Below are 25,125 nucleotides of genomic sequence, written 5' to 3' on the forward strand. Positions count from 1 at the left end.
TTATAGTATATGATATAAATGGAGATGGAAGATCGAAATAACAAAGAATTTTCGGACAAATTGAGTGAGACCATAGAAGATGCTGGAAACAAATTATTAATAGAGTTGGGAAGAAAAACAAGCAAAGCAGTGACGTAATTGGTACATGACTGTGAAAGTGTAGAATTGGAAGAAGAATAAAATAAAACTTAATAATTTTCGATTCACTTCATTTGCTTGCTAAAGTCTACTGGTACACATCCAAGATCGAACTGATTTGTTGTCTTTCATTTGCAATACATTCTCACAAAAATGATCAAATATGATACCCAAGTACCTAAACCATAATTCAAAATCGTTAATTTCCGAATACTCGGAATTTTGCTTGAGGAGTTTTGACCACGATTTTTTCAATTTCGCCTATGTGCGGTCTCTTTCCAAATTCTTATAATATTAGTTTCCTAAGTGTTTAATCTAATTTTTCACTAGAATGATTTGTAGATTTGCAGACAGTAATTATTGATTTTAGTTATTAATGATAGTAATTATTTGTAAATTTATGTTGACATTATTCACTACTTCCCAGGCAACCAGCATTACACACTTTTTAATTTTCATGAGAACTTATTCTAATGAAAACCATTATAGAAATAAATGGGAAAATTTTAATCAAAACTAACAACCACCGAATTTCAAGCTTAAAAGCTTCTTCATTTAAAACGAAGTCGCGATGTCAATAATACTTTGACATTGACAGGTTTTATTACTTTATTGCTATCTATATATAGGAACATTTGTAAACAAGATGTGAGTGCTAATGAAACAATTAATCATCACGTATTTACTGATATGTAAACGTTATCATACATATAAGTAATCGAGGAAATGAAAAACCAATCAGTCCCATTAATTTCGGATATCTATTATATCTTGATATAATCGATCAATAAAACAAAAAATAACAAATAATGCCTGTTGTAACAGATGTATTGGATTGGAAAATTTTTCCTGTGGGCATCGGTTTTTTAATCTTAACTTTGATGATTAATAATTTAATTCCTTTGTTATCTGTAAGTGGATTTGCGTTTCTAAGTTTTTCCCTATCGTTTTGGTTTATATCATTATGTATAACATTTTTTTACTTACATAAGTTATTGCAAAGAAAAGTACCCCTCAATTTAATAAAACCTATTAAACATTTTAAAAAACATAGAGGGGAAATAAAACCTAATCCTGAAAAACTGCAAGAATTCACTGAAGAAATAGATAAATATTTTGTAAGTAAATGGTATGTGTTTATAAGTCTTGATGCGAAATTTACTGAAGAAACTAGATTCTTTATTGAAGATGTAATTAAAAGAATAGCTGAGATACAGTCTTGTGTAAATAATAAAGCTTTAGCACATGGAATTTTTAATATATATTTGAAACATTTGAAAGAATACAGGAGAAGTTTGAAGAGGAAGGAAAAATATAATGGATCTATAGAAGAAATGTATAGGTATGTAAAAAACTAATTTATATTCATTTTTAGATCACTAGTACTTGTTTCTAGTGAAAATATACTATCGGTAGAGATAATAAATGAGTGATTCCTTGAGACTAAGATATATTAAAATATAATAGTTTATTTAGGATCATAAGTGAAATGATGTGAGTCTAATTCGCTCCATTCTTTTCCCAGTAGTTGTTTTAAAATTAATGTCTAAAAAACTTCTCATAAAAAACATTTAGTCTTATATATTCAGCATCAGATTAAGAAGGCTAAAATCGACCCGGGGCCCACATAAGAAGGCTGCTGCATGAAATGTCGCAAAATAAGATATATATTTTTTAATAGTGTACGAGTATGATGAATCTAACAGTACCTACCCTTCTATATATGTTTTATTAATCAAAATGTAAAGAAATTTTGAGTTTAAATTTTGCTTCTTCAACATTAACTTTTATGGATATATGAGTATATAGATTTGATTGGAAAGAAATTGATATTTCTAATGATCAGTCATTACAGCAGTTATCTAACAAAAAATTATTAGTTATTAGCTAAAAATTGTTATAATAACTGCTTTCCATTTACATTCAAGTAAACTGAGATACTCAGTTATGTGAGTATCTGATACTCAGATAATGACATCAATGCTCAGTGAATAAAAGGATCATGATAAGTTCATTTACAACAATGACTGTTTGCAATTATTTAGTATTGTGTATTTTCTCGCTTATTTTGATGACAATATCTGACAGCATGTTGTCCTCAACTTCCCTTTCTATCTGAGTTCACAAAACTCATTAAAGCATATGGTCTCAAGCTTGTGCAGATTGCTGGTAAAAACTCAGGTATCACTTTTGAGACTGAAAAGGAACGTGCATTGAACTGAGAATAATTTGAGTTTTGATATGAATGGAAAACAGCTCATTTAATGCATATCCAGTAACTGAGAGAAAATTAGAAAAACGGTTATATTGTTTTTGTCACTCAAGGAAAGCATGTGCAATTTAACCACATTTGTTTTTTTAATTTCTTTTTATTTTGGCTCATTTTTACACTCACAAACTAAATAGATTTCTTTGTAAAAGTGTATGTATAAGACTCTTATTGGCTGTTTTGAAAAATTTATTTTTAGTAAATCTTTGAGGTTTAATTCAGCAACGTATAAGCATTGTTTTAGTTCATTAATAATTAATTTAAAATTTTCAGTATAATTACATGGGGGATAAAAATCAGTTCTAATTTTTTTAACATATTAGTTTTAAATTAAATACAAATTATTAGTAAAAATAAATTAAAGTCTCATTTCATAAACTATATAAAATTTTTATTTAAAAAAATTCTTCCTGAAATTATTGAAAATTAAAAAAATTTGTTAGGTAGTTTAAATATTTCACCATATATGAGTGAATATAGGTAACTGCTTGATTATTAGCGGTATGGGATATTATTAATACTTTTGAAGCACCACTAAATATTTCTTTTTACTTCAATGTAAATTACTTAACGATTCCACTAAAAAATTCAATAACTTACAAATAATAACGTAACTTCTTAGAGCATTCGCTTTTTTTTTCTGTTTTGACATTCCTTAATATTTATCTCAACGCTCAAAACGTTTCGTAATCCACTTACAATTATAAGGTTCTAGACTAAGTGGAAACGGGAAATATTGTGGTAATGAACGTGCGTGAGAGTTTAGTAGAATGCACCCACTGTAGAAACCTTATAATTTTAATGTCAATCTTTGGGATAAGTCAAACCTTGTTATGTATACAAATAATTATTTCATTTTAGGTATTCACACATTGTCAGTATGAACAATAAAGTAAAAACATATTTTATACATCAACTCACAACGAATACAATGAAACATTTTATCAATTCAGAACTCTGGAATTCCCTCCCTTGTCATGTATTAGTATCAATTATAGCTAGAAAATTAGTATTATTAATATTAAACTTTATTTCTCAACCTGAAGTTTTAAATTATAATCTTCTCAATATTTTGGCAACTAAAGAAATAAAGGACGAGTATAATTTAAGTAATTATAATAGAATTTGTATCAATCAGTATTATAATGTAGTAGATTCTAAGACACAGCATACAGATACTAAAGAGATAGAAATACCCCGTGAACAAAAAATTAAAAGAACAACAACTCCTACTGTACAAGTCGAAGAAACTATTAGAATTGAACGAAAACCCAATACAAATGAACAGGAAATTAAAAAACGAAAAAATAGTGTGTCTCAGTATAAGAAATCTAAAATAGTTAAGGTAAGTCTAAAAAATGGTACAAGTATTTAATAAATTATTTTAGTCACTGTAACAATTCGGTTTTAGAAAATCGATAGTGCAGAAGAAGTTAAAGAAGAACAACAAATGAAATTAACAAAATCTACTGTTAATGCACCTGTGAAAATCCACGAACCTAAATTAACAAGAAGTACAAAAACTTATGCAGATACCAAAGACTTAGCCTACGGCATATCATTAGGACAAGATCCTCTAGATGTATTACCCGTGAAGATAGAAAACGTCAGAAGTAAGTCTCTTTTAGAACTATTTACATATTTAAAAACGTCTTCAATCAATAATTACATATGGTATAATCTATCGTGTTAATTATATCGTTATTCTGACATCACTACAGAAGAAAAGGTTAGACAAACAAGACATCAAGTTTATTAAAAATCTTTATTGGAAGCAACAGTTAGATATGGACAAACTACTTCAGAACCGATTGTGTATAGAAAAGGGGGTGCGACAAGGTTGTGTTTTGTCGCCAATACTGTTTAATATGAACTCTCAGCACATATTTAACCAAGCAATATAGTTCCAAGGCTGGCTACAAAAAACAGGGTCGATAAGGTGCGCGCCAGCTTGTAAATTGGCGGCCCTAACTTAGTACATCACTAAATGCCACCTCTTCAGGTCAGCACAGGTCAGATATGAAAATTCCAGGCTGTTTTCCCGAACGGAAAACTCATCTGAAAAACCTCATAACGTGCACGCTAAACTTTTTAATTAGGATTTCTGTGTCTCAACTAAAAGCGGTGTGATAGCACAAGAAGTTTTCCAGGAAAACCTTCGTAAGAAGTAATTGAAAGAGCCGGAAAACTCATCTGCACTTTGCATTTTGATACGAGTCATTCCTGATATAATGGCGCTCCTCACTAGACACGAATGGGCAGAATCGTCAATATTCCCTAATTCCAAAAAAAACCCAAAAATTCTGGGTTAACAATCACGCGTGGCGGGCATGCTTACGTGGCTGTAGCACAACGCCAACGGACGCCTGAATGTCAACAATGATGGAGTGTGTAGTGCGAGAGCTTCGCAGTCGCCTACAGCGCATGCCCGCTTTCTACTGCCCGCGAAGCGTCTGCACGGAGCGATCGGAGGTTGGAAAAAAAGCGGCAATCGTACTTAGGATAATATATCAGAAAGTATTGAATTCAATTTTGATTTTGTCGAAAGATATCTTTGAAAATATGATCCTTTCAATGTTTTTCTTTTGATTTAGGTAAAATAGAACATGTTGAAGATTCCGCCAACTTACTTTTAAGTGAAGTAAAACATACTACTCAATCTACAATGGAAGGTCTAAAAAGTTCTATAAAACCAATAAGTAAGTTGAATCAAAATGTGTTACACATTACTAATATTTTCAAAGTTAGTAGTATCGTTTTATGATGGGAAGTACCAAAAAAAAGGTGGTCCTAGACAATGAAATTTCAAAATATATACTGAATAGTCAAATAAAGTTCAATTGGGCAATAATAAAATGATCAAATAACTTTAGAATCTGTTAATTCTTCATCTTCTTATAGGTCTTTTGAATTGACATATGTGCGTATAATAAATCATTTGCTCTAGACTGTTTCATAACGTGGGGACCACGCGCTACAAAGGGGCAATTTGATTGTAAGAAGGGAGAACTCGACACGAGTTCAACCCTCTGCGCCATTTGAATATAATGCTAGATTTCGGTGCCAAAATTGAAAGAAAAAAGCAAATTCTTAAATAATTGCGGCGAATAAATATTTTTGGGATCGTCAAGCTAACCACCCTTTTAAAGTATCCACCTGGATTGTTCATTGTGTCGTACCTTTCGCCAAATGTGACGCCAGTCCTACAACCAATGGACCAGGGTCTGAAAGAAACATTTAAACGTTTCTACAGAAAGCATTTACTTTAAATGCTGGTTCTAGATATGGAGAAATGTGAAAAATCTCTTCTAAGCAGTTACAAGAAGATACTCCGACCACCATATTCACCGGACATGGCTTTGTTTGACTATCGTTTTAAAAAATAGGCGACCTTAAAACTATATTGATGAAAAAGCTGAAAGCTGCCTCCCAGATCGAATTTGAGAAGTGTTTTAAAGATTGGAAGAGGAGCTGGCACACATGCATAAAATAGTAAAGGGGCTATTTTGAATAGCGAATTATTTTTAAAATAAAATTTCCATTATTTTTTGGACATACCTCTCTTGTAAAATTGAATGGTTCAAGAGGCCAGCTAAATCTTTTGAATGCAGCAGTTTTTGGTTAAAATAAAGTCTGTTTAAAAAGCTTACAAATATCTATAGTGCTGATTTTGTTGAAGCATCTACTTAACTATACCTCCTTGAAAGAATAATGAAGCTACGCTTTGCTTGCAAGCTATAAAAATATGAAATTAAATATATAAAAAATACCATTATTAACTGAGTTAAATAAAATCTGCCCCGTGTTTATATTATCCCCGTTTCGTAGGTGATGCGACTGTACATACACTTCATAACATCAAAGATTTACAGGAAACTACTATGAATAATGCATTACATAGAATTGGCGATTTTCAGGTAAACATTTATTAAAAGTATTTGTGAAGTTGTTATACTAAAAATGTTGTCTCTTTCCGAAACCGTCACACTCTTACACATCTCATAAACATCCTTCTTAATCAGCAAAAGGTATGATGTGCATGGAATTTTATTTTTATACTATTTTTTCTATATCTACAATTTTTCTTTCATTTTTTTTGCTTCTAAAGCTTATGGGTTATGCAGCCAAAATTAAAAATCACCATCAAACTAACAAATTAAATTATTAGTTGGAAGACACTGAAATGACACTTTTAGTTCATGCAGAAAATTAACAGTAAATTGAAATTTTTAGTTTAATTTCTCAATTATGTGAGGTTATGTTGTTCTCTGATTATAGAAATATTATTCGTGTTAATGCACCGATTTCCGCCGTGGTGTTTTATTTTTAAAACTGATATAAAAAATAGGAAAATTAATGTTCGAAAGTCAGCAGTGTCCTTTGGACGATGCAATACTGATTGATAGTGTCAGAAGATTTCCACATTTGTATGACGAATTAATTTATAATTTAATAATGAACCGTTTTGACATATTTTTTTAATTATCCACTTGGTGCACTACATTCTGTATTAAAAAACTAATAAGCAGTTGAATCATCCAGATCGTTCAAGTATCAAAATTAAAATATACAGAACTTCAAATCAAACACATTTTAATGTTTTTAAAACCAATTTCTCATGAAATTTTACTTTATATTTAAACACTATGAGTTTCTCATAATATATTTAATGCCCATAATAGAATTTTGTTAATTGGAATGCTCTCAGTCATTGTATCATGTTTTATATCAGATCTAGTAAATTTGAGAAAATGCTTAGCGTTATTTCTTGTCATGCATGTAATTTTTTTATTGAAAATGCAATTGTTCCATTTCCTCATTACACATTTTCCGATTTTCATTGCTATTTACTTCAATGTCCTGGCACTGATATAATTGATAAGAGTATGTAAACTCCCATAGAATTAGTTGGGTTTAGTTGAACACTTTGTTAGCTTTTACTGGGATTTGTTTTTTTTTCCAATGATTCTACAAATTTAGTTTTCTGATCATTAGTTTTTTCAAAATTATGCTTCTCTGTAATATTTATTAGATTAATTTAACTGTAGTTTGTATTAGTAAATGCACCAAATTATATTTTAAAATCTAATTGGTATTGAGTGTTAGGGTGTCCGTTATTTCCCAAATTGGATTTCGTTCTACAAACGTCCCTCAAATGTTTAGGTTATAACCTAAAAAAGAAAAAATCAGACACAAACCAGTCCTTAATATTCACATTAACCCGCGCCAAAATCCAGTTCATTTTTTTCCACTAAAACAATTGTAGTTAAAAATATTTGAACAGCTATTTATTGTAGGAAATTTAACACTCTACAAAAAAGATCTGAATGCTTTTTTAGATAGAGTTTACAATCAAATCAATAAATGTACAGTTTACCACAGTTATACTCACAAATACACTATCCAGGTCTTCGAGATAGACAAAACTAGTGCCCTATGAACGGTTTGAAGAACCGGACAGTGTAATTGTTATTTTTTGTGTAGTAAAGTGTTAAAAATTGAAGCAATGCAATTTATTTATAGGTATCATATACAGAATGTATATAATTTGCTTAAACTGTTCAAACAGACTTTATATGGAATTAAATAATGAGCAATTTCTAGTAATTTCAACTACAGATACAGTTCGCGATTTTTTTTATTGTAAAACTCACAATTCTCAAATAATAAAACTTGAATTTATTTCACATTTCGAAAAATAAAGTTACTATTAATTAATTTTTAATTTCCATAACCATTAGTATCATAATTATACCATCTGGTCTTTCGAGCCGGATATGAAGGCTCGAAGGACCAGAAAGTGTAAATATCAACGTTGATGTAATGGTAGTAGATGATGTATATAGTTAAAACAATAAAAATATTCAAATTAATCCTTCAACTAAATTCATAATTGTTTTTCACTCTTCTGTTTCACAAATTAAATTTGTGGTAATAAAATTATTTTTATTTTCCCATCATGACAAGTAGACATGAATAACGATTTTGACTTATTTTTCGCTTGGTTAGCAATGTATTAATCTGTTTTGATTCATAATATAATAGTAAAAACTGATGAATGTATAGGGAAAAGCTACAGAAGAAAAAATTATATTAAGGATTCAAACCTGAGTCCCGTAGTATAGTCATTTGAATGAAAAATCTCTCAACATGGTTAAGTTAGAAGTATTAGAACCGTTTATGTACTAGAAGTACTAGAAGTGTAGTAGAAACTCATTGGAGTAGTTGTATATACAGTATCTAATGTTTACTGGTAAACATTACTGTCTCTTTGTTAGGACAGAACAGTTATTACGCACAAGAATTTTTTTAAATATTGCATTAAGATCTTATTAGACTTGATTTCAAAAAATCTATTTTGCTCAATTAATTCATTGTAATTTTGTAACAAAAAGACCAAAAAATCGAGTTATTATTGCATGTTTGTTTAATTTTTTACATTAAAAATGAAATACAAATTGAAATTTTTTTAAAACTTCAAAAATTTGTCGAAAAAAATTTCATTGGCTGCAATGTGCTTTATCTCTAATTATGTTTTGTATTTTTTAATAACCTGCTTCAGAAATATAAATTGTAGGATGAAGCAGCCGGTATGGTCGAAGGTATTTTAGACTTTGGTAGAGCTGGTTTAAGAAAAGGTCTTAGGCTAACTGGTCTACAAGATAACATTGAACAAGCTAAAGCGAGTTTAAATATTTCGCAATCTAATAAACAGGCATCAAAAATGAGAGCCAGTAAAATTGCAAAAACCGATTCTACTGAAAAATCAGTAGTTGAAGAAGAATCGGTTTGGATGAACCCCTTACAGATAGATTCTCCTAATTATGATGGTCAAATATTGTTGGTAAGTTCTTAAATAATTTGTTATATATGTAAATTTTATTGTAGATAAAGTAAAGTGAAAAAGTGATAAATAAATTCGGTGATTCATCCCACAACTTATTGAGTGATGTGTTAACTAGAAGTTTCTGGTTACCCGTAAAATAATGAATATTTATACATAAGAGGATAGATCGATAGAAGTTCTTTTTATTGAACTATTTTAAACTAATTTATTTCAACAGAATCAATATTTTAAAAAACTACATTGAAACTATCCCTTTTTTCTTTAAATTAATTTTATTATTAAATATATAACAATATCAAATTTCAATCATAAATAAATTGTTGATTACATATTTTGATATCACATCTGTTAATGCTGGATAAAAAATTTATTAAAAATTCTTTTCTCTCATTATCACCGTTAAAAATAATTATATTGACATAATCTGTAATTGTTTCACAAGTATTTCCATTATGGTATTTAAATTGCAGCTCATCTAGAAAACAATTGTAAATAATATCAGAGTCTTTATTCGAAGGAGTTAAATATTTGTCGAAGTAAGCTGTATATTGACCGAAATATTTTCGACCTTCCATTAGAAATGCACTATTTGATGAAAAATTATCGTTCATATCGTTAATAATTCTAAATGTTTCTTTGAGTTTTTCAACGGTAGTTTCTTCAGTAAAACTATCTCCATATTTATCCAATTCATCAGCTAAACAATTTTTATAGTTCCATCCTATATAAAACACTTCATCTTGGGAGTATCCTAATAAGTTGCCATCTTTTATTATTCGTTCTAACCAAGTTAAGTTTATTATATCATACTTTGGTTTATTTTTAATTAAATTCTGTACAAATTCATTTCTACGTGGGGTTAAAATTATGTCCACTTTATCGTTCACTCTATATTTAACAGTACCTGGAAAATAATTTAAATTACGTACATAAAAAATCAAAAAACATTCGAAGTTTCTCAAAATGTCAAAATTGCATAACTCAGGGGCATTGGAAACTAATAGTACCAATGCAAAACTTAATATACAACTTACACTACTGGCCAAAAGTTTTAGACCATATTAAAACAATTTAATTATATATCAATTGTAACGAGATAAAGAAATGTACATTTCTACATTTTAAAATGGGAAAAGCACGAGGTGAAGTGCGTTCTGCCATCATTGTTTCAATGAAGGCAAATCCTCGGCTCCCAAGCATACTCTAAGAATGCTCGAATCAATACAGAATAGAGCAAGTCGACTTATAGGTCATCCAGAGTTGACCGGAAACGTTGACAGCTTAGAGCATAGAAGAAAGGGCGCTGACCTACTCTGTTTTACCGATACTACCGAGCTGTCTTTTCAATTTATCGATATTCCTTTCTTTTGAGAACTGTAAGCCTGCGAAATCGGCTACCAAGGCACGTCTTTCTAGAACACTACAACCTACAGTTTAAGAACAATATCCACAGGCATCTTCACACGGCTTGCACCACTAGAACTACTCAAATGTAAAAGGGGTTGTGCTTGCTTTTACATAAAAAAAATTCGAACGTGAGATTGCTCTACAATTGAAGTTATAGAAGACTTGTGTTCATGGCATAATAATTCGAGACAGGGAGACAGATAGTTCTTAAGACCTTCCCCGCTCGGGAAAGTCGAGAACTACCACTTCAAGTAAAGATAATTTCTTTCTTGTTATCAGCAAGCGAAGTAGACGCTAAACACCACCAGAAATTTGCGTTGAAGTTAACAAAACCCGAGTTAAACCTTAATCATTGGCTACAATGAAACGGGTGACTGATGAGCGAAATTGTATAATCGTGTCTCCGTTCAAAAACTTTGCTAATGCCACAAAACAAGAAAAAACGGTTTCAGTGAATCCTTGTCCATCGAGATTGGACTAAGGAAAATTTTAAATATGTTCTTTGGAAAATTTAGAACAAAATGCTGTTTCTTCGTATTTGCGATTGATTGGAAATGGATTCATTTTCCAACAGGATAATGATTCCAAGCATAGTTCCAAATTATACAGAGGATATTTGGAAGAGAAAGAGACGCAAGTAGTTCGGATTTCGATCCAGTTGAACTTTTGTAGGATGGCCCGTATGTCGAGAATTGTGAAAAAAGTCTTAAATGGTGTTTCAATAACAGCCCACAATTTGCGCCATGTTTGATACTCATAATGTAAGTTGACAGTTGGGAGTTAAGTTGGAATTTCTGGAACCATTAGAGATAATCATACTGAACACACTGTTTACACAAACACTCACAGTTACACTGTTTGACGCGCGTTTCGATAACCATGCTGCCAAGCAAATACTAAACAACATGGCGTCTTCAAACTTGAAACATATGTTGTATAGATTCTGTACTTTCTAGTACAGTGGTATTTTTCAAGCAACAACCACCATCTCTAGGTCAGGGCAGACACTTCTGGGACCATCCTTGTAGTTATAGACTATTTCCTTTATAGCTCAATTATTTTTTTCTATGTGCCTAACAATACTTACCCCCTGCTTTTTTTACCAAACTTTCGGCGTTTTCCTTCTCAAAGTTTTCTCTTCCATCAAGAACAAAAATCGTATAACCCTCCAACATATCGGATACTTTAGTAGTATCATAAAATTTTGGCATTATTATTTCCTTTCTCTTTACACGTTTAGATTTAGATCTTATTATTTCATCTAATTCTATGTTTCTTTTGTTTAATTTAATAACTGCTTTATTATTGTCTGTCAACTCCAACAGTTCATTTATAGACAAACATTCGTCGACAGGTTTGTCATCTCGAATTTTCAAAATTCGAGGGAATCTAAAAGTGTAGTGGGTCTTAAAAGATTTACTACTATCTCTTGTCAATTCTGAAGCTCTTATTTGGAAAATGACCGCATTTTCAGGTTCCAAATAATAACGCGGTTTATCTTTTCCAAATAATAAATTCTCACAATCGAAATTATCGAAATGTTTCCCCACCGATTTGAATTTATTGTTAAGCATAGATTGTTCTTCATAATTTAAACCTGAACTGACTTTACCGAAAGAAAGGTAGAGCGGTTTGCCATTTGGAGCATTTCCAGAACGAATACCCACATAAAATGAATTTAGTTTGTCTGAAGTTGACATTGTATGATCGGCTCCCATTAAGATCAAGTCTAAATCATTCATTACATCCTAAAAGTATAATGCATTATTGTTATTAAAAAATATTTTCTTACACAAATCAATATAGTAACTTCCTAGGTAGTGCAGTTTATTGTAATTTTAAAATACCCTAATTGGCTACTATTTATTTACTCATTTATATATATCTTAGAGGAACTATTATTCTTCAAAAATCGTTCCTGTTTAACAAGCTTGACTTCCAACAAAACCTGAGAATATAATCTTTAGCTAATTTAGTGGAATAGGGAAGTAATTTATCCGTTACTAAAGTTATTTTTATAAAGGTTGTGATTGTAACTTTTATGTCTTAACTTTACTTAATTGAATGTATTAGAAGGGGGGATGGGTCGATTTGAAAGAATTGATTGAAATCACGATTTAAATCAACAGATTTTTTGAATAAAAATCATATTTTACTAAATCTTTCGCTTTCAATTCAACGCAAGCTGTCTTATTATGAGGGTGGCTACTTAAATTTTGAGATATGGCAACACCGATGTGAATATGTCAAATCTGACATTGCCATCATAAAGTTTGACATTTTTATTAGTGAACGTACAACTTTGTCAAAAAATTAAATTCAATCGCGATGATTTTCTATGACTTCGACGTGGATTTAACCAACAGCAGTCTACCGATCAACCCACTTCGACTTTTGATGATAAAACACCATCTCGAGCTGGTTTTCCCAATTCAATAGTGGTCGCACTTTCTGTTCATTTCTTGTATGGTTTTTTGGTGGTCCCACTTGCTTTTACTGTTTATTATTGAGGGGAAGTTTTTCTCAAAGCTAAACTTTTTCGATGTGAGGTCCTGAGGCATGTCCCAGGGTTGGCCATTATGTAGATACGGATTTTCTTTGACTATTTTGTATACTAATCAGCTAGTTTACAAACTATACAAAGTTTACCGCCAAAGTACAAACCAGGAATTTTATCTTCGAGTCAAAACAAGAATCGCGATCCGAAAAATAAAAACGCATCATGCGAGATGCGAGTATAAAACGCCAAAAATGAATGGAAGGAATTTAATGGTGATCTAAAAGTTTTGACGCGACATGACAATCTAATTTGAATCACTCAATATTTTTACTAGTCTTGATGGACTATTTCATTGATTTGATTTCACATATAATACTAAAACAAAAGTATTTTATTCCTTACCTGAAAAAATTCCAATTTCATCTTGAACCAGCCACTGTTTCTATCACTGTATTTATAGATACTATCAGGGTTCTTAATAATGATCCCTTCTTCCCCCTTTTCGACGGACCTGTTTAAAGCATCGACAATTTCTTGTCTCGAACTAACTTCTTCAACTTCACTTATTTCAATAGTTCCTTTTTTAACATTTGTAAAAACGGTTTGTAGAATTTTCAGCCTCTCTTTCAAAGAGACGTTTGTTAAAACTTTGTCATTCAAGAGAATTATATCGTAAACACAAAAACAGGGTTGATAAGTGCCATTTAAATTCAATTTTTTTACATCTAAATTCATCCCCTTCGAACCAAATTGTTTGGAATATTTATTGTATAACATTAATTCACCATCTAATATAACTGTTTTGACATGGTTTTGGAATAACCCCTTGAGTCTTGGTGTTAAAACGCCTAAAAATAATCCAACATCACATCTAATAAATTATGAGTTATAAATATATAAAACTTATAGATTTGCATATAAAAACATTAAGTTTTAGACGAGATCTATGCCCGCTTGTTATGTTCTTAACTTTGGTCCTACTTTAACACTAAAGTCTTCTATACCCTCATTTTAAACCAATTACTGACGCAAATCACTAAATCCCCTTTAACATTATGCGGCATTTCATAAATTGAGGTATGCGTCTCCTTGCTGCATGCTACCCTCAATTGCATTTTTTGTCCTTCGAACCGGATATGGGAAGCTCCAATGACCAGACAGTATAATTGTGAGCGTTGGTGTAATATCTTCAGTTTAAATATCAGAAATTTCAACTTCTACTGCTACACTAACAATCACATTCCGGTCCTTCGAGCCGGATGTGCACTTATGGAAAGCTCCAAAGACCAGGTAATGTAATTGTAAGAAAACAATATATTCGAGGATGGTCCCAGAAATACCTGGACCAACAAAGAAAACACATAAATTTTGGAAAAGATATATTTATTTTTTCCCAGCGATGTTCAATAAGTTCGATACCCTTTTTATAATAAGAATCGTCAAGCTCCTTAAAATAGCCATTGAGTGCCGACATCACCTTTTCATTATTGGAAAATATTTGACCACCGAGCAATTTTTTCTGGCAAATAAGGTGTATTAGATAGCAATTCAAACTCTAGTTCATTCATTTTGACTATTGTAATATTTGTGAGCTGGTGCATGGTTTTAATGAAACAACACTTTCTTCTTAGCCAAATGCGGCCGTTTTTGCTTGTTTCCTCGCTCAAATGTTGGAATAAGTTCGTATTATACTCGCCATTGATAGTTTTTTATTTTTCAAAATACGTCAATGAAAATTATATCAGGCGCATCCCAAAAAACCATGACCTTGCCTGTAGATGGGACATTCTTTGCATTATTTGGAGGCTGGTTCTCCCTTTCCAGTCCATTATTTAAATATTTTACCAGAAAATGAGGACTTAGAATTTACACTATAATTAACTAGAACATATTTTCAGAAAGAGTGCACTATTAAGATAGGTTCAGTATTAACTGCAACAATTCATGGGTAAACCATTTTTTACTGTATTTGGTAGATCCGGAACGGCTTTTTTGGTCTGAGTTCATAAAAGTATTTCTGACCTAACTTAGTTAATGACATAATTAAATTATAAAAATACTAACCACAATCGTATGATTTGCCTAGATTATCTGTGTAGTCAAAACCATTCCTGGAAAAATACCGAAACTCCTCTCCTTTCAAGTGAATTTGAAACCTTTCTCCATCAAATTTATTTTCTACATAAAACAATTTATTTTCAGGAAAGCTTTTTGTGAAGTTTGCTACTTCTATTTTTTTAGATAACATTGGTCTAAAGGCTTCAAAAATTTCAATTTCCAACTCATGAAGTCTTACATTTTCATTTTTCAAAATTTCACAAACTTTTCGCAAGTTACTATTTGAATTATAAAATGCTGCCCCATCTTTATGATAACAATTAAGTATTGTATTTGATCCTAATCCAAGTTTTAGATCTTTCAAAATTATCCTAATAATCCATCGAATTGCATCCGGTGAAGCCTTTTTAAATAAATTTGTTAATATTGATTCAGCTTCCAATTCATTTTTTCTATTTGTTAAATTATCTAAACCTTCATTCAATTCTTTGATAGACAAAGTAGTTTCATGATTGGATAAATACTTTCTTATAACAGAGTAAACTACATCCCCAAAATCATTCGCTTGGGCCGCCATTAAATAAGATTTACTTAATACATTTTTATCATTTCCATCTGGTAAATCCAACATCTTTATTAAAATCCGTGCAACTTTAGCTTCTTTCATGTTGTAAGAGTCTCGCTCACGGTCCAAATTAGGGACAATTAGCCTGAAAACTTGAAAAAATTTAGTTAAATCATTTAATTGCTCTCGTATTTTTACTAAATTCGTTTTCACCAATTTCTGTTTATCGCTAGGTCCGTTAGCTCGTTTTATTTCTTCAAAAAAAATACATAAATCTTTAAAATCCATGTTTGTATTCTGTTTCATTGTTTTTCTTTTTTTATTGAGGTTAACTGTCAATGTCAAATATATTATGCGCGCTTCACAAACACGAACGCTTTTGTTTGATACAGGTTGTGCAGAATTATATATAGTATTTTTTACAATCTAAGAAAGTGCTTTTACTACTGAAACTGATTTGAAATTCGAAAGTTTTTATATTTGATTTGTATTGTAATACAGGGTATATTTGGTTTATAAAGTTGTTGTTGGGTTTGAAATTTTAATAAGATGGGACTGTTTAATTTAAGCTTCAAATCTACTTAATGATACACAATATATTAATACCTAAATACAAAGTCAATAAGTTTTTTACGAGTTCTAAACTATTTATAGTTGTGTACATATGTCTATATGAGTTCACAATTTTTTGTCACGTGTTGAATACAGTTTCTCCAGTTTTCAATGGTTACATTTTTAACGTCCGTCTTTATCAACTCGATCACACTATTATTTAAAGTGGGTGTAATATTGTGATCACGTACATTAGACTCAAATTAAATTATTAACAATTTTCCAAAATTCACTTTCAGGGATGCTCGTTAAAGCTGGAGTCCTCGCTTTACTAATAAGTAAATACTTTAACATTTTTGCCTATCATACTTTATAATATACAGTTTCCAAGGCTCGAAATGAACTGACACAGACCAAGATTTACCTTCAAAAGCTACACTGGTGAAGAATTATATGAAATCGAATATTCACTTGCCTTGAAAAATATATAATTCTGGATCACCTTGTACAAGGCATTATGTAAAAAAATAATTTTTATTAAATATTGACTTGAATGGTTGAAATTACATTTTTAAATAATTCTTTGAAATTATAAACTCTACTTTTTATTATTATAATACATATAATTTATATTTTTGGGAAAGCTAATGGATAGCAATAAATATTTTTTATAGGAAAAACCATTAGAAAATCCAGACAGAGAAAAAAGAGACTTGGATATTCCTTCTATATCAATGGAAGAACCTTCGTCCGGAACAAATACTCCTGATATAGAATACGAAGAGACAGCAGACTTAGCGTCAAGTATAGCTAAGTTAAGATCTCTCTTACAGCAGAGATCTTCAGAATCTAGCATCTCTACTCCTGCTCTCAGTCCAATGTAAGATATTTGTTATAAACTCTTATATACGTTTCCACACTTTCTATAATATGAAACAATTTTATATTGCTTAAAAGGTAGGGTGTCTGTAAGCATTTTCAAAAATGGAAGAATTTTTCAGAAAATTTAATTTCATATTTTTTTAAAATTACAGATGTGTACAGTCGAAATATAATGGTTTTAAATTTTGGGTTGCTGATAGGTTACAGTTTTTCCAATCTAGGTAGTAAAGTATAAGTAAAAAGAACTGAAGCAATAATAACATAATTTGAAACTAAACTTGTGGTTTGCCGTACTAACTATTGATACACTGCATGAGCTTTAATAACCTTGAATAAGCTTTTTCCCTAACTACGAATGAAAAGAAATTGTCAAATGTAAATATTGAAAAATATATATTTAAAAGAGAGGAAATTAGAAAAAAGTTCTTGAGGTTTTTTGGAAAATGATTTAATTGGGCTTTAGTATTTTCTTTTTCAATACAATAGACATAAAATCCTGGAGGGCTCTCTTGTAAAGTTCCCAAAAGTATTGACTTTCTTCCAGGTACCAAATGTTCTTCCGTATTAGTAACATTTTGGAAAAATTGCCCCAATTTAACAAAATAATAACATTACATAGCAACTTGACATTGTTTTTTTTTCAGTTACAATATACACAAAGTCTTGAAGGTTTCTTTTGCTTTCCCTCATATGTTGCCTTTTGGAAAAATATATAAGTTTGAGAGTATTTTAATAATGAAAATTCATATAAAACTTAAAAACCACTTACCAGCACGTGTGTATGCTATTTATCACTTAAACCCAGTATCACTATAAATATATTTTCAAGAAATAATGTGCAGTTTAATATAATAATAATAATATAACTTGGGTGGTATTTTCACCAAAATTGAAAATAGAAAAGAAAAATTCATTTCATCATATCATTTTAGGCCTCCGGATGATTTGACACAGAAACCGCTGGAAGGTGAAAGTACTGTCGAATCAGATGAAGTCGATGGTATGATTCCAAGTTTTTATAAATTTTGTGCTAAAACAGCAACTGGAGTTTTTGACAAAACTATCCATTCTATCAAGACTGCTCTACCGACTCATGTACCTGGATTGGAACACTCGGATAATGCTTGGATTTTTCTACAAACGGACCAAACGGTTAGTTTATATCTTGAATTTTTTTCTTCTTTAAAAAATTGAATCTTCAACATTTTATTCCCTATTATTCCTATCTTTCAACATTCTCTATTTTTATACACCACCAACTCTAATTCTTACTTATAATTTTTTGTTTTTTCCATTATATCCTTTTTTTATTAATCGATTATTTTTGAAAAAATTCCAGTTTTACAATGTGAGAAAAATGTTATTTGAGTTTTCTTTTCATGTACACCCCTCAAAAAAATTTATTCATGACTGATGTGACAACAAATTAATTTCTTCAAAACGTGGAATGTTAGAATAAATAAATCAGAAGTGACTACTGTACCACAATACGTGAAAAAGGAATATTCAAAATGTTTGAAAAAAAAAACGTAACAAAACTAAAATAATTTCCCTTTTTAAGTCTGTAGAAACTTGTATAAACATATATATGTATAAGAGGCTGCCAGGTATCAAGCCAACTGTACACAATATGCCCGGACTCAAACTGCCAACTCAGCACTCCGAACAGCTCCTTATTCTAATTGATTATTCTTTAAAATGACTTGGAATTTTTAGAAATCACTTTACAACTATATTCTAGTCATGTTAAGAAGGCAATTTATGAAAAATAATCGAACCCTTCATTTGCAATGACCCCCTAAATTTTAAAATTTTAACTACCACAAAAAGTGTACAAAAACGAATATTATAATTTGTGTAACAATTAAAGGTTCATTTTAATAACGTCCCTTTCGTCCTTGAACTTGTCAGCTGATTATTATCTTATTTTGGTTAATAGTATTCCATATTTAAATGAGTCTAAGAGTTGGTCGTCCTGTAAATTGCATGGCAGACTTGTAAAATTTTATTGAGTCAAGTCTATTTGTTCACTTTGATTTCGATCTCTTTAATGTAATTTTGAATACTCCTTGGAGTGATTATCATGTCACTGTGGCTCTTATGCTACCTCATACAATTACTGATCAGCCACCATTGTGAAAACCATCGATTCATCCTTCTGTAAATTGGGATACCTCAATCATTACCAAATTTGGATTCATCTGAGAAAATTACACTTGAAGACTAGTCGTCTTTACAATTCTATGGGTGGAGATGGTGAAGAAGTAGCATAATAATTAAAGCTCGATTACTTACTATTTGTACAAAATATACCAAAAAATATTTATATATAAAACTAAGTAAGGAAGGGGGAACCAACACACAATGTAGAAGGTAGATGAATGTAGTTAGTTGGTTTTTCCTAAAATGTTCACCAGGTATATCGGACAGGATGAAATTAATTGCATTGTATTAGTAAATTTAGAAGGTTATAAGCAAAAGGTAACTTGGAGTTTCCAAAAGAAGACAACTTGGAATTCCTGGGGTCGAAGAATTATTATTTCAATGAGAAAGTTGTTGGGGGAAACAGTCGAAGGAAAAATGTCGTAGATTAATGTGTACCTGTCTTATGTATTATTAAATACGAGGACATGTGGCATGGTCGCCACAGTTCAAATGAACTCTAACAAACTTGTTATACTTTCTAAATCCTCTCCTCATATCATGGAGTTTTAGTGTCAATAATACTTCTCCAATCAATGCAATAGTTACAATATACTCTTCGAAAGTAATATTATGATTTTGGCCAACGTTAGGGTTCATTTTTATTTTTTTTTTTGTAGTTTTATTCTTTTACAAAATGGTGATACAGCAGAAAAAGTATTGATCAATCATAAAAATAACTTTTAGGTACAATGTGAGCGGAGGGCAGTGTATTTGATAACAGAAAATTATGTATATTTATCTCATCTCATTATCTTGTTATTTTAGGAGGTTGATGTTTTAACAAGGATGAAAAAATTGTTAAATGAGAGAAAGGAGTATTGTACATTAGATTCAGAAATTGACACAGCTTATGAAGCTATAGACTCATTAGATACATTCCAACAATCTTTATTTTCGTCAAGTTTAGAATTTGAAGGTAAGTGTTTTGATACAAACCAAAACCTTATCATTGCTAATATTAAGTTACAAAAAAATGAGTTTCAGAAATATTATAATTGATTTGTGAATTCCAATTTATTAAAGTTCTGTTATGGAATGTTATATTCTTCATTGTCGGGCTCAAAACTAAATTATGAATTAGAATACTTCTCACGAATAATTAAAGTTTTGCTTTTTCACTTTTCAGATGAATTAGATGAATTCGAAGCCAAATTGCCTATCACTAAAACTCTCATAGACATAGCTTGCGAACTCTTATCAGACACCGATTCACCTTTTATAACGGAACCCGTAATAAAAGCTATTCTACTCATAGCTGGAAACGCCATTGAAAATTCCTTGGTGGATAAAATGGATCAATTAATGGAGGACCTGTGTACAAATTTGTTAACTCTACCAGAAGTATCTAATAGTAACGAATTAAACTTGGAAATGGATATTTTTGTTCAGTTGATACTCGCAAGTATACCAGGTAAATTTGTTTTATTTATTTCAAATAAAACGAATTTTTGAGTAAAGTAAATGTCTGTTCAAAATATGTAGAAGAAAGTCATAATACAATGTTCGAACCAAAAATCAAAACCATTTTTATTTGCAGATTCCGTTAAAGTTGTTTTTGGAAAAGATGTTCTTCAAAAAGTCATCAGCCTATTAGTTTCTTCTATACAAATTCAGAAGATCAACCAAGATGTTATTTTACAAATTTTTGAGTTGGTTTCGTTGAAGCTTATAGAAGAGAGCAGTCGTCCATCTCCACCTGCTTCAGCTTAAATTTATATTTATACAGGGTCTTACCTAATTCTTATTGTTCTCATAGCATTTATTGATTTTAAAAATTAAATATTTGACTGTTACTGACCTGTTTTAGCTGTTCACTATTTTCATTCTGTTTATAAATATGAAATCATATTGAATAGTCAGAAATATCTCCAGTAGAATCTTGATTTTGTATTTTCAATAAACTTTCCAGTTATAATTTGATCTCAAAATGTACCTTCTAAACTGATTTTTTGATTTCGTTAAACCAATAATTTTATTTTTTGTTGATTATATTTCTAGCAAAAATGTTCAAGAATTCATAGCTTAAACATTTGATATATTTTTGGAAATTTGTATCGAAAAGCTTGTTTTGGTTATAATGGAAATGGCTTTCTAATTTGGTTTTTATATGGAACAAATTTTCATCGAATTCTTATAATCTACGAGTTTAATATAACTTTTTACTTCTTAGAACTTTTTATATGTTTTGTGACGTTTAAGTCTTGATTTTAACTATATTGGCCTCCTCGATATCCTTAACTTCTAAATATCAAAATATATACAGCATAGACAATTAATTTCATTTCCAAAATAACCAATATCCGACTGTAACATTGTACATTGCGACCTCAAGGTTTGTTGCTCCTTTTGCAATAGATCTGCTGTTAACAAAAACTCTTCTCCGTTCCACATTCTTATGAAATCTAGTATCTGGACTAGTTTCAAGGAGGTCATATCCTCGATTCTAGAAATTTTTCGTCCAAAGCTGGCTAGTAATAGTGAGGATTTCTGTAAGTAGTTCCGAGTTTCGTCTTCCCCACAGTATATACAATCCCCAATTTTTGATAGACCTAGTTTCATGAAGTGCTTTCTAAGGCGGCAAAATTCTTTATGAAAACCAGTCAAGAAGGTGTAGTATATTTCTTAAATCTCATAACATCAAGTAATTTTTTGGAGTGGTCCAGTTCGGGAAGCTTCAACCAGATTCTTTCTTCTTTTGGAAATTTTATTGTAAATAAAAAGCTTTTGCTTTCTTTTATTGTCTTCGTTATCTTCAACTTCTTAATCAAGTCGAAAAGACCGTGCTTAAGTTATTTCTAAGGCACTCCTAGGTCAGTTTTGAATTGATATGTGGGAGCTCGTTGCTTTGGTAGCATCCTGGCCATTAGTATCGATTCTAATATTTTATCAATCAATTGTATAGGGATTTAGTTTGGACAATATGCATCAAGAACTTTTAGCTAACCAGTGTTATTGTTAGTGTTGGTGTGATAAGCACCAAAGGATCCAGAAATTCTAGCTTATAAATTTGTGGTTTAAAACAAATCTCGTTGTACATCATAAATAAATAACACAACATAACATTACCAAACTTCATATATTTGAATATTTTAAGGATCAGACAACACTGTAAGTTCGTTAAGATATAAATTAAAGTAAAAACATTTTTCAATTCAATTGATTGTCAATTATTTAATGAAATAAAAGATATACAGTGAAATTTTATGATGTATGTCGAGAAATAAATCGGAGTTAATTTGGGTTAACTATCGATATTTATTTTTACATATTAATAATTTTGTTGATCTCTAAGTATACAGTAATGGGAACAATTTCATTATGTTGAATGTAGAGGTAAAGAGAATCGTCTTGAATGGGGGGAAAGCTGAAAAAGTGTACATATGTAAACAGCAAATTATTGTTCGTACTCACCAAAATAGCGTTTGTGTAACAAATGGAAATGATGTTTGTTCTTGGTAGCGACACTGGCAGAACTAGTTCAGGAAATGTACACTAAAGCGTTCTTTGTAGCAAAATCAGCGTTATTGTCGCTGTTCTTAGTAGCAGTGCAAGAGAATTAGTTCACCCAGTTCACTGTACTGCTTGCACTGGGTCTAGAGTCAATTCAGCCAGTCCAGTGCAATAAGTGTAATCTGGAAACGGTGGCATTACATCTTCGTCATCGAATGAATGTAAAATCGTTTTCCATTATTGTAAATACTACAAGGCATGTATCACATGAAATAACCTCAAATACAACAATCAAAAAATGCTCCATTGCCCTCTGCACTATATCGTTTTTTGTATCCGACCGAACTAATTCTATACACTCATAAACTGGTCTGCACTGGTCCAGTTCAGTAGACTTCCAGTGCAGCTACCAAGAACAAACCTATGAATTTAGCAGTTATCAACAAAGAGAAAGGTGTTGGATTGAACAATTTAACATATTTAAAAACACTAACACTTAACAATTATATTGTTGACTTTATTGTGGTTAATATAAATATGACAATATTTTGAATAATGGTATCAGTGAAAAGTTGTACAGCTGAACGAAAATTGAAAAGTAAAGGATTTTATGTCTCAACCTTTTCGACCAACAGTATGTATAACACTCGAAAAATACTTTATTATCATGCTTTAATAATTTCTTGCGCTGTTTCTAAAATCTTTCCACTTGCTACTAAAGCGCCACCTTAATTTGTTCCCTTTTAACAGACACTTTTTGATTCAATGAGATGGTTCTCCTTACCTCTACCATACATAAATTTCATCATTAATCTTGTTTTGTCACTCATCTACAACTTTTCTATTTAAATATACAAAATTGTTAATGTTCTACTTTCATGTGATATTAACTGTAGTTTTTATTTCAACTGCCTAAAATGTATAAATGTTATATTTTGACTTATTTATTGTTTTATATTAAAAATATTCTATTATATATTTGGATTTTAGTCCCAGTCCTGTTATTTTTATAATCCCTAGGTCATTAGTCATTTCATAAGATCGAAAACTACAAGGAGTCCCAAAATTTTTCATTTTCTCTTGTGATAGCGTAGCATGAATTTAAACGTAAATTTTCCGGTCGTCAGACACCGACTGAGCACATACTACTGTTTGTCTTGGAGAGTATGTTACAACACAAGATGCTTTTAGGTGTGGGCAGCTGTTTGGGTGAGAATATTGCGGCTATGACTAACAATAACAGAACCTCGGAGTATCGTCAAAAGACGTGCCTCGTTATTAGGTATCAATATATAGAGAATTACATGCCATGCAATATTTTTCTTTGTAATATTAGTGTTGATTAGAATTTGGGCGGAAGAAAAGCTCATCTTTTATGGTGATACAATTATTATATCATTTTTGTGGTACTACTTTTCAAAATAAAATTAAATTTCAGCGACAATCTTTTCTCTTCTTCATTTTTGCCTGGTATGCATCATCTTGAGGTATGAGAACAAGAAAAAGTCGGTCGTGGCCAGATGTAGAAAATACGATAGATGCGGAGTCAATTCGAAACCCAAATCATGCATTGATTTGTGACACGGTGTATTATCTTGTTGAAACAGCAATTCCTTCTTCTTCAATAGTTGCTATTGTCGACCTTTAAACACTCCAATGACACCACATAATAGTCGATGTTTATAGTTTTTCCTCTTTCAAGATAGCTATTAAATATTACAATATGCAAATCCTAAAATATTGATGCCATAACCTTACCAGCCGACTTTTATGTCTTTCTACGCTTTGAAGTCGGTTCTCTACAAGCCGTTCATTTGGCTAAATGTTGATTGAACTCCGATGTAAAATGATAGACCTACGTTTCATCCATTGTTACATATCCATGCAAAAATTCGGGTTTATTACGATTGAATAGCTCAGAATAATAAATTTGTTGTTTTTTTTTTGGTCGATTGCGATTTCGGGCGGCAACTACTTTGAACAGAGCTTTCGTAAATAGTATGGCAGCTGTCAAATTTATACACGTGTTTTAAAAGTTAGGGTTAACAGAAAATCATATGGATTTAATACTAGTAGCTCCATCTATGTGTCAGCTGTCAACTTGAGATTGAGAATAAGGAAAAATTAGGTTATAACTACAAACTTGATTTATTGTGACAATTCACTTCAAATTATTTTTCATGATAATGATAAATCAGTGAAAAACGCAGGCCTCTTACAGAAAAAGCTTGAATTTTCATCAATTATTTCTT

General features: G+C 30.8%; 2 protein-coding genes across 3 annotated transcripts; one reads left to right on the plus strand and one right to left on the minus strand.

Moving 5' to 3' along the window:
* The first annotated feature begins 744 nt into the window (after positions 1–744).
* On the plus strand, positions 745–23,847 carry LOC130444089 (uncharacterized). 2 transcript variants are annotated; one of them, XM_056779076.1, is made up of 12 exons: positions 745–1,480; positions 3,269–3,752; positions 3,819–4,020; positions 5,002–5,106; positions 6,236–6,324; positions 8,985–9,251; positions 17,011–17,216; positions 17,371–17,439; positions 18,151–18,370; positions 20,189–20,339; positions 20,550–20,834; positions 20,961–23,847. In XM_056779076.1, the coding sequence occupies exons 1-12, from the start codon at positions 948–950 to the stop codon at positions 21,131–21,133; spliced, it is 2,784 nt and encodes a 927-aa protein (XP_056635054.1). In that variant the 5' UTR covers positions 745–947; the 3' UTR covers positions 21,134–23,847. The 2 variants fall into 2 exon arrangements, with proteins under 2 accessions (XP_056635054.1, XP_056635055.1); XM_056779077.1 differs by lacking the exon at positions 17,371–17,439.
* LOC130444090 (DNA ligase 4) lies at positions 9,423–16,121 on the minus strand. The gene is made up of 4 exons (XM_056779078.1): positions 15,226–16,121; positions 13,564–14,009; positions 11,749–12,409; positions 9,423–10,158 (listed from the first exon to the last, which is right to left on the minus strand). Exons 1-4 carry the CDS (start codon positions 16,088–16,090, stop codon positions 9,557–9,559), a joined length of 2,574 nt encoding a protein of 857 aa, XP_056635056.1. The 5' UTR covers positions 16,091–16,121; the 3' UTR covers positions 9,423–9,556.
* Positions 23,848–25,125: the final 1,278 nt, after the last annotated feature.

Source organism: Diorhabda sublineata, chromosome 5 (genome assembly GCF_026230105.1).
Source record: "Diorhabda sublineata isolate icDioSubl1.1 chromosome 5, icDioSubl1.1, whole genome shotgun sequence".
NCBI lineage: Eukaryota > Metazoa > Arthropoda > Insecta > Coleoptera > Chrysomelidae > Diorhabda > Diorhabda sublineata.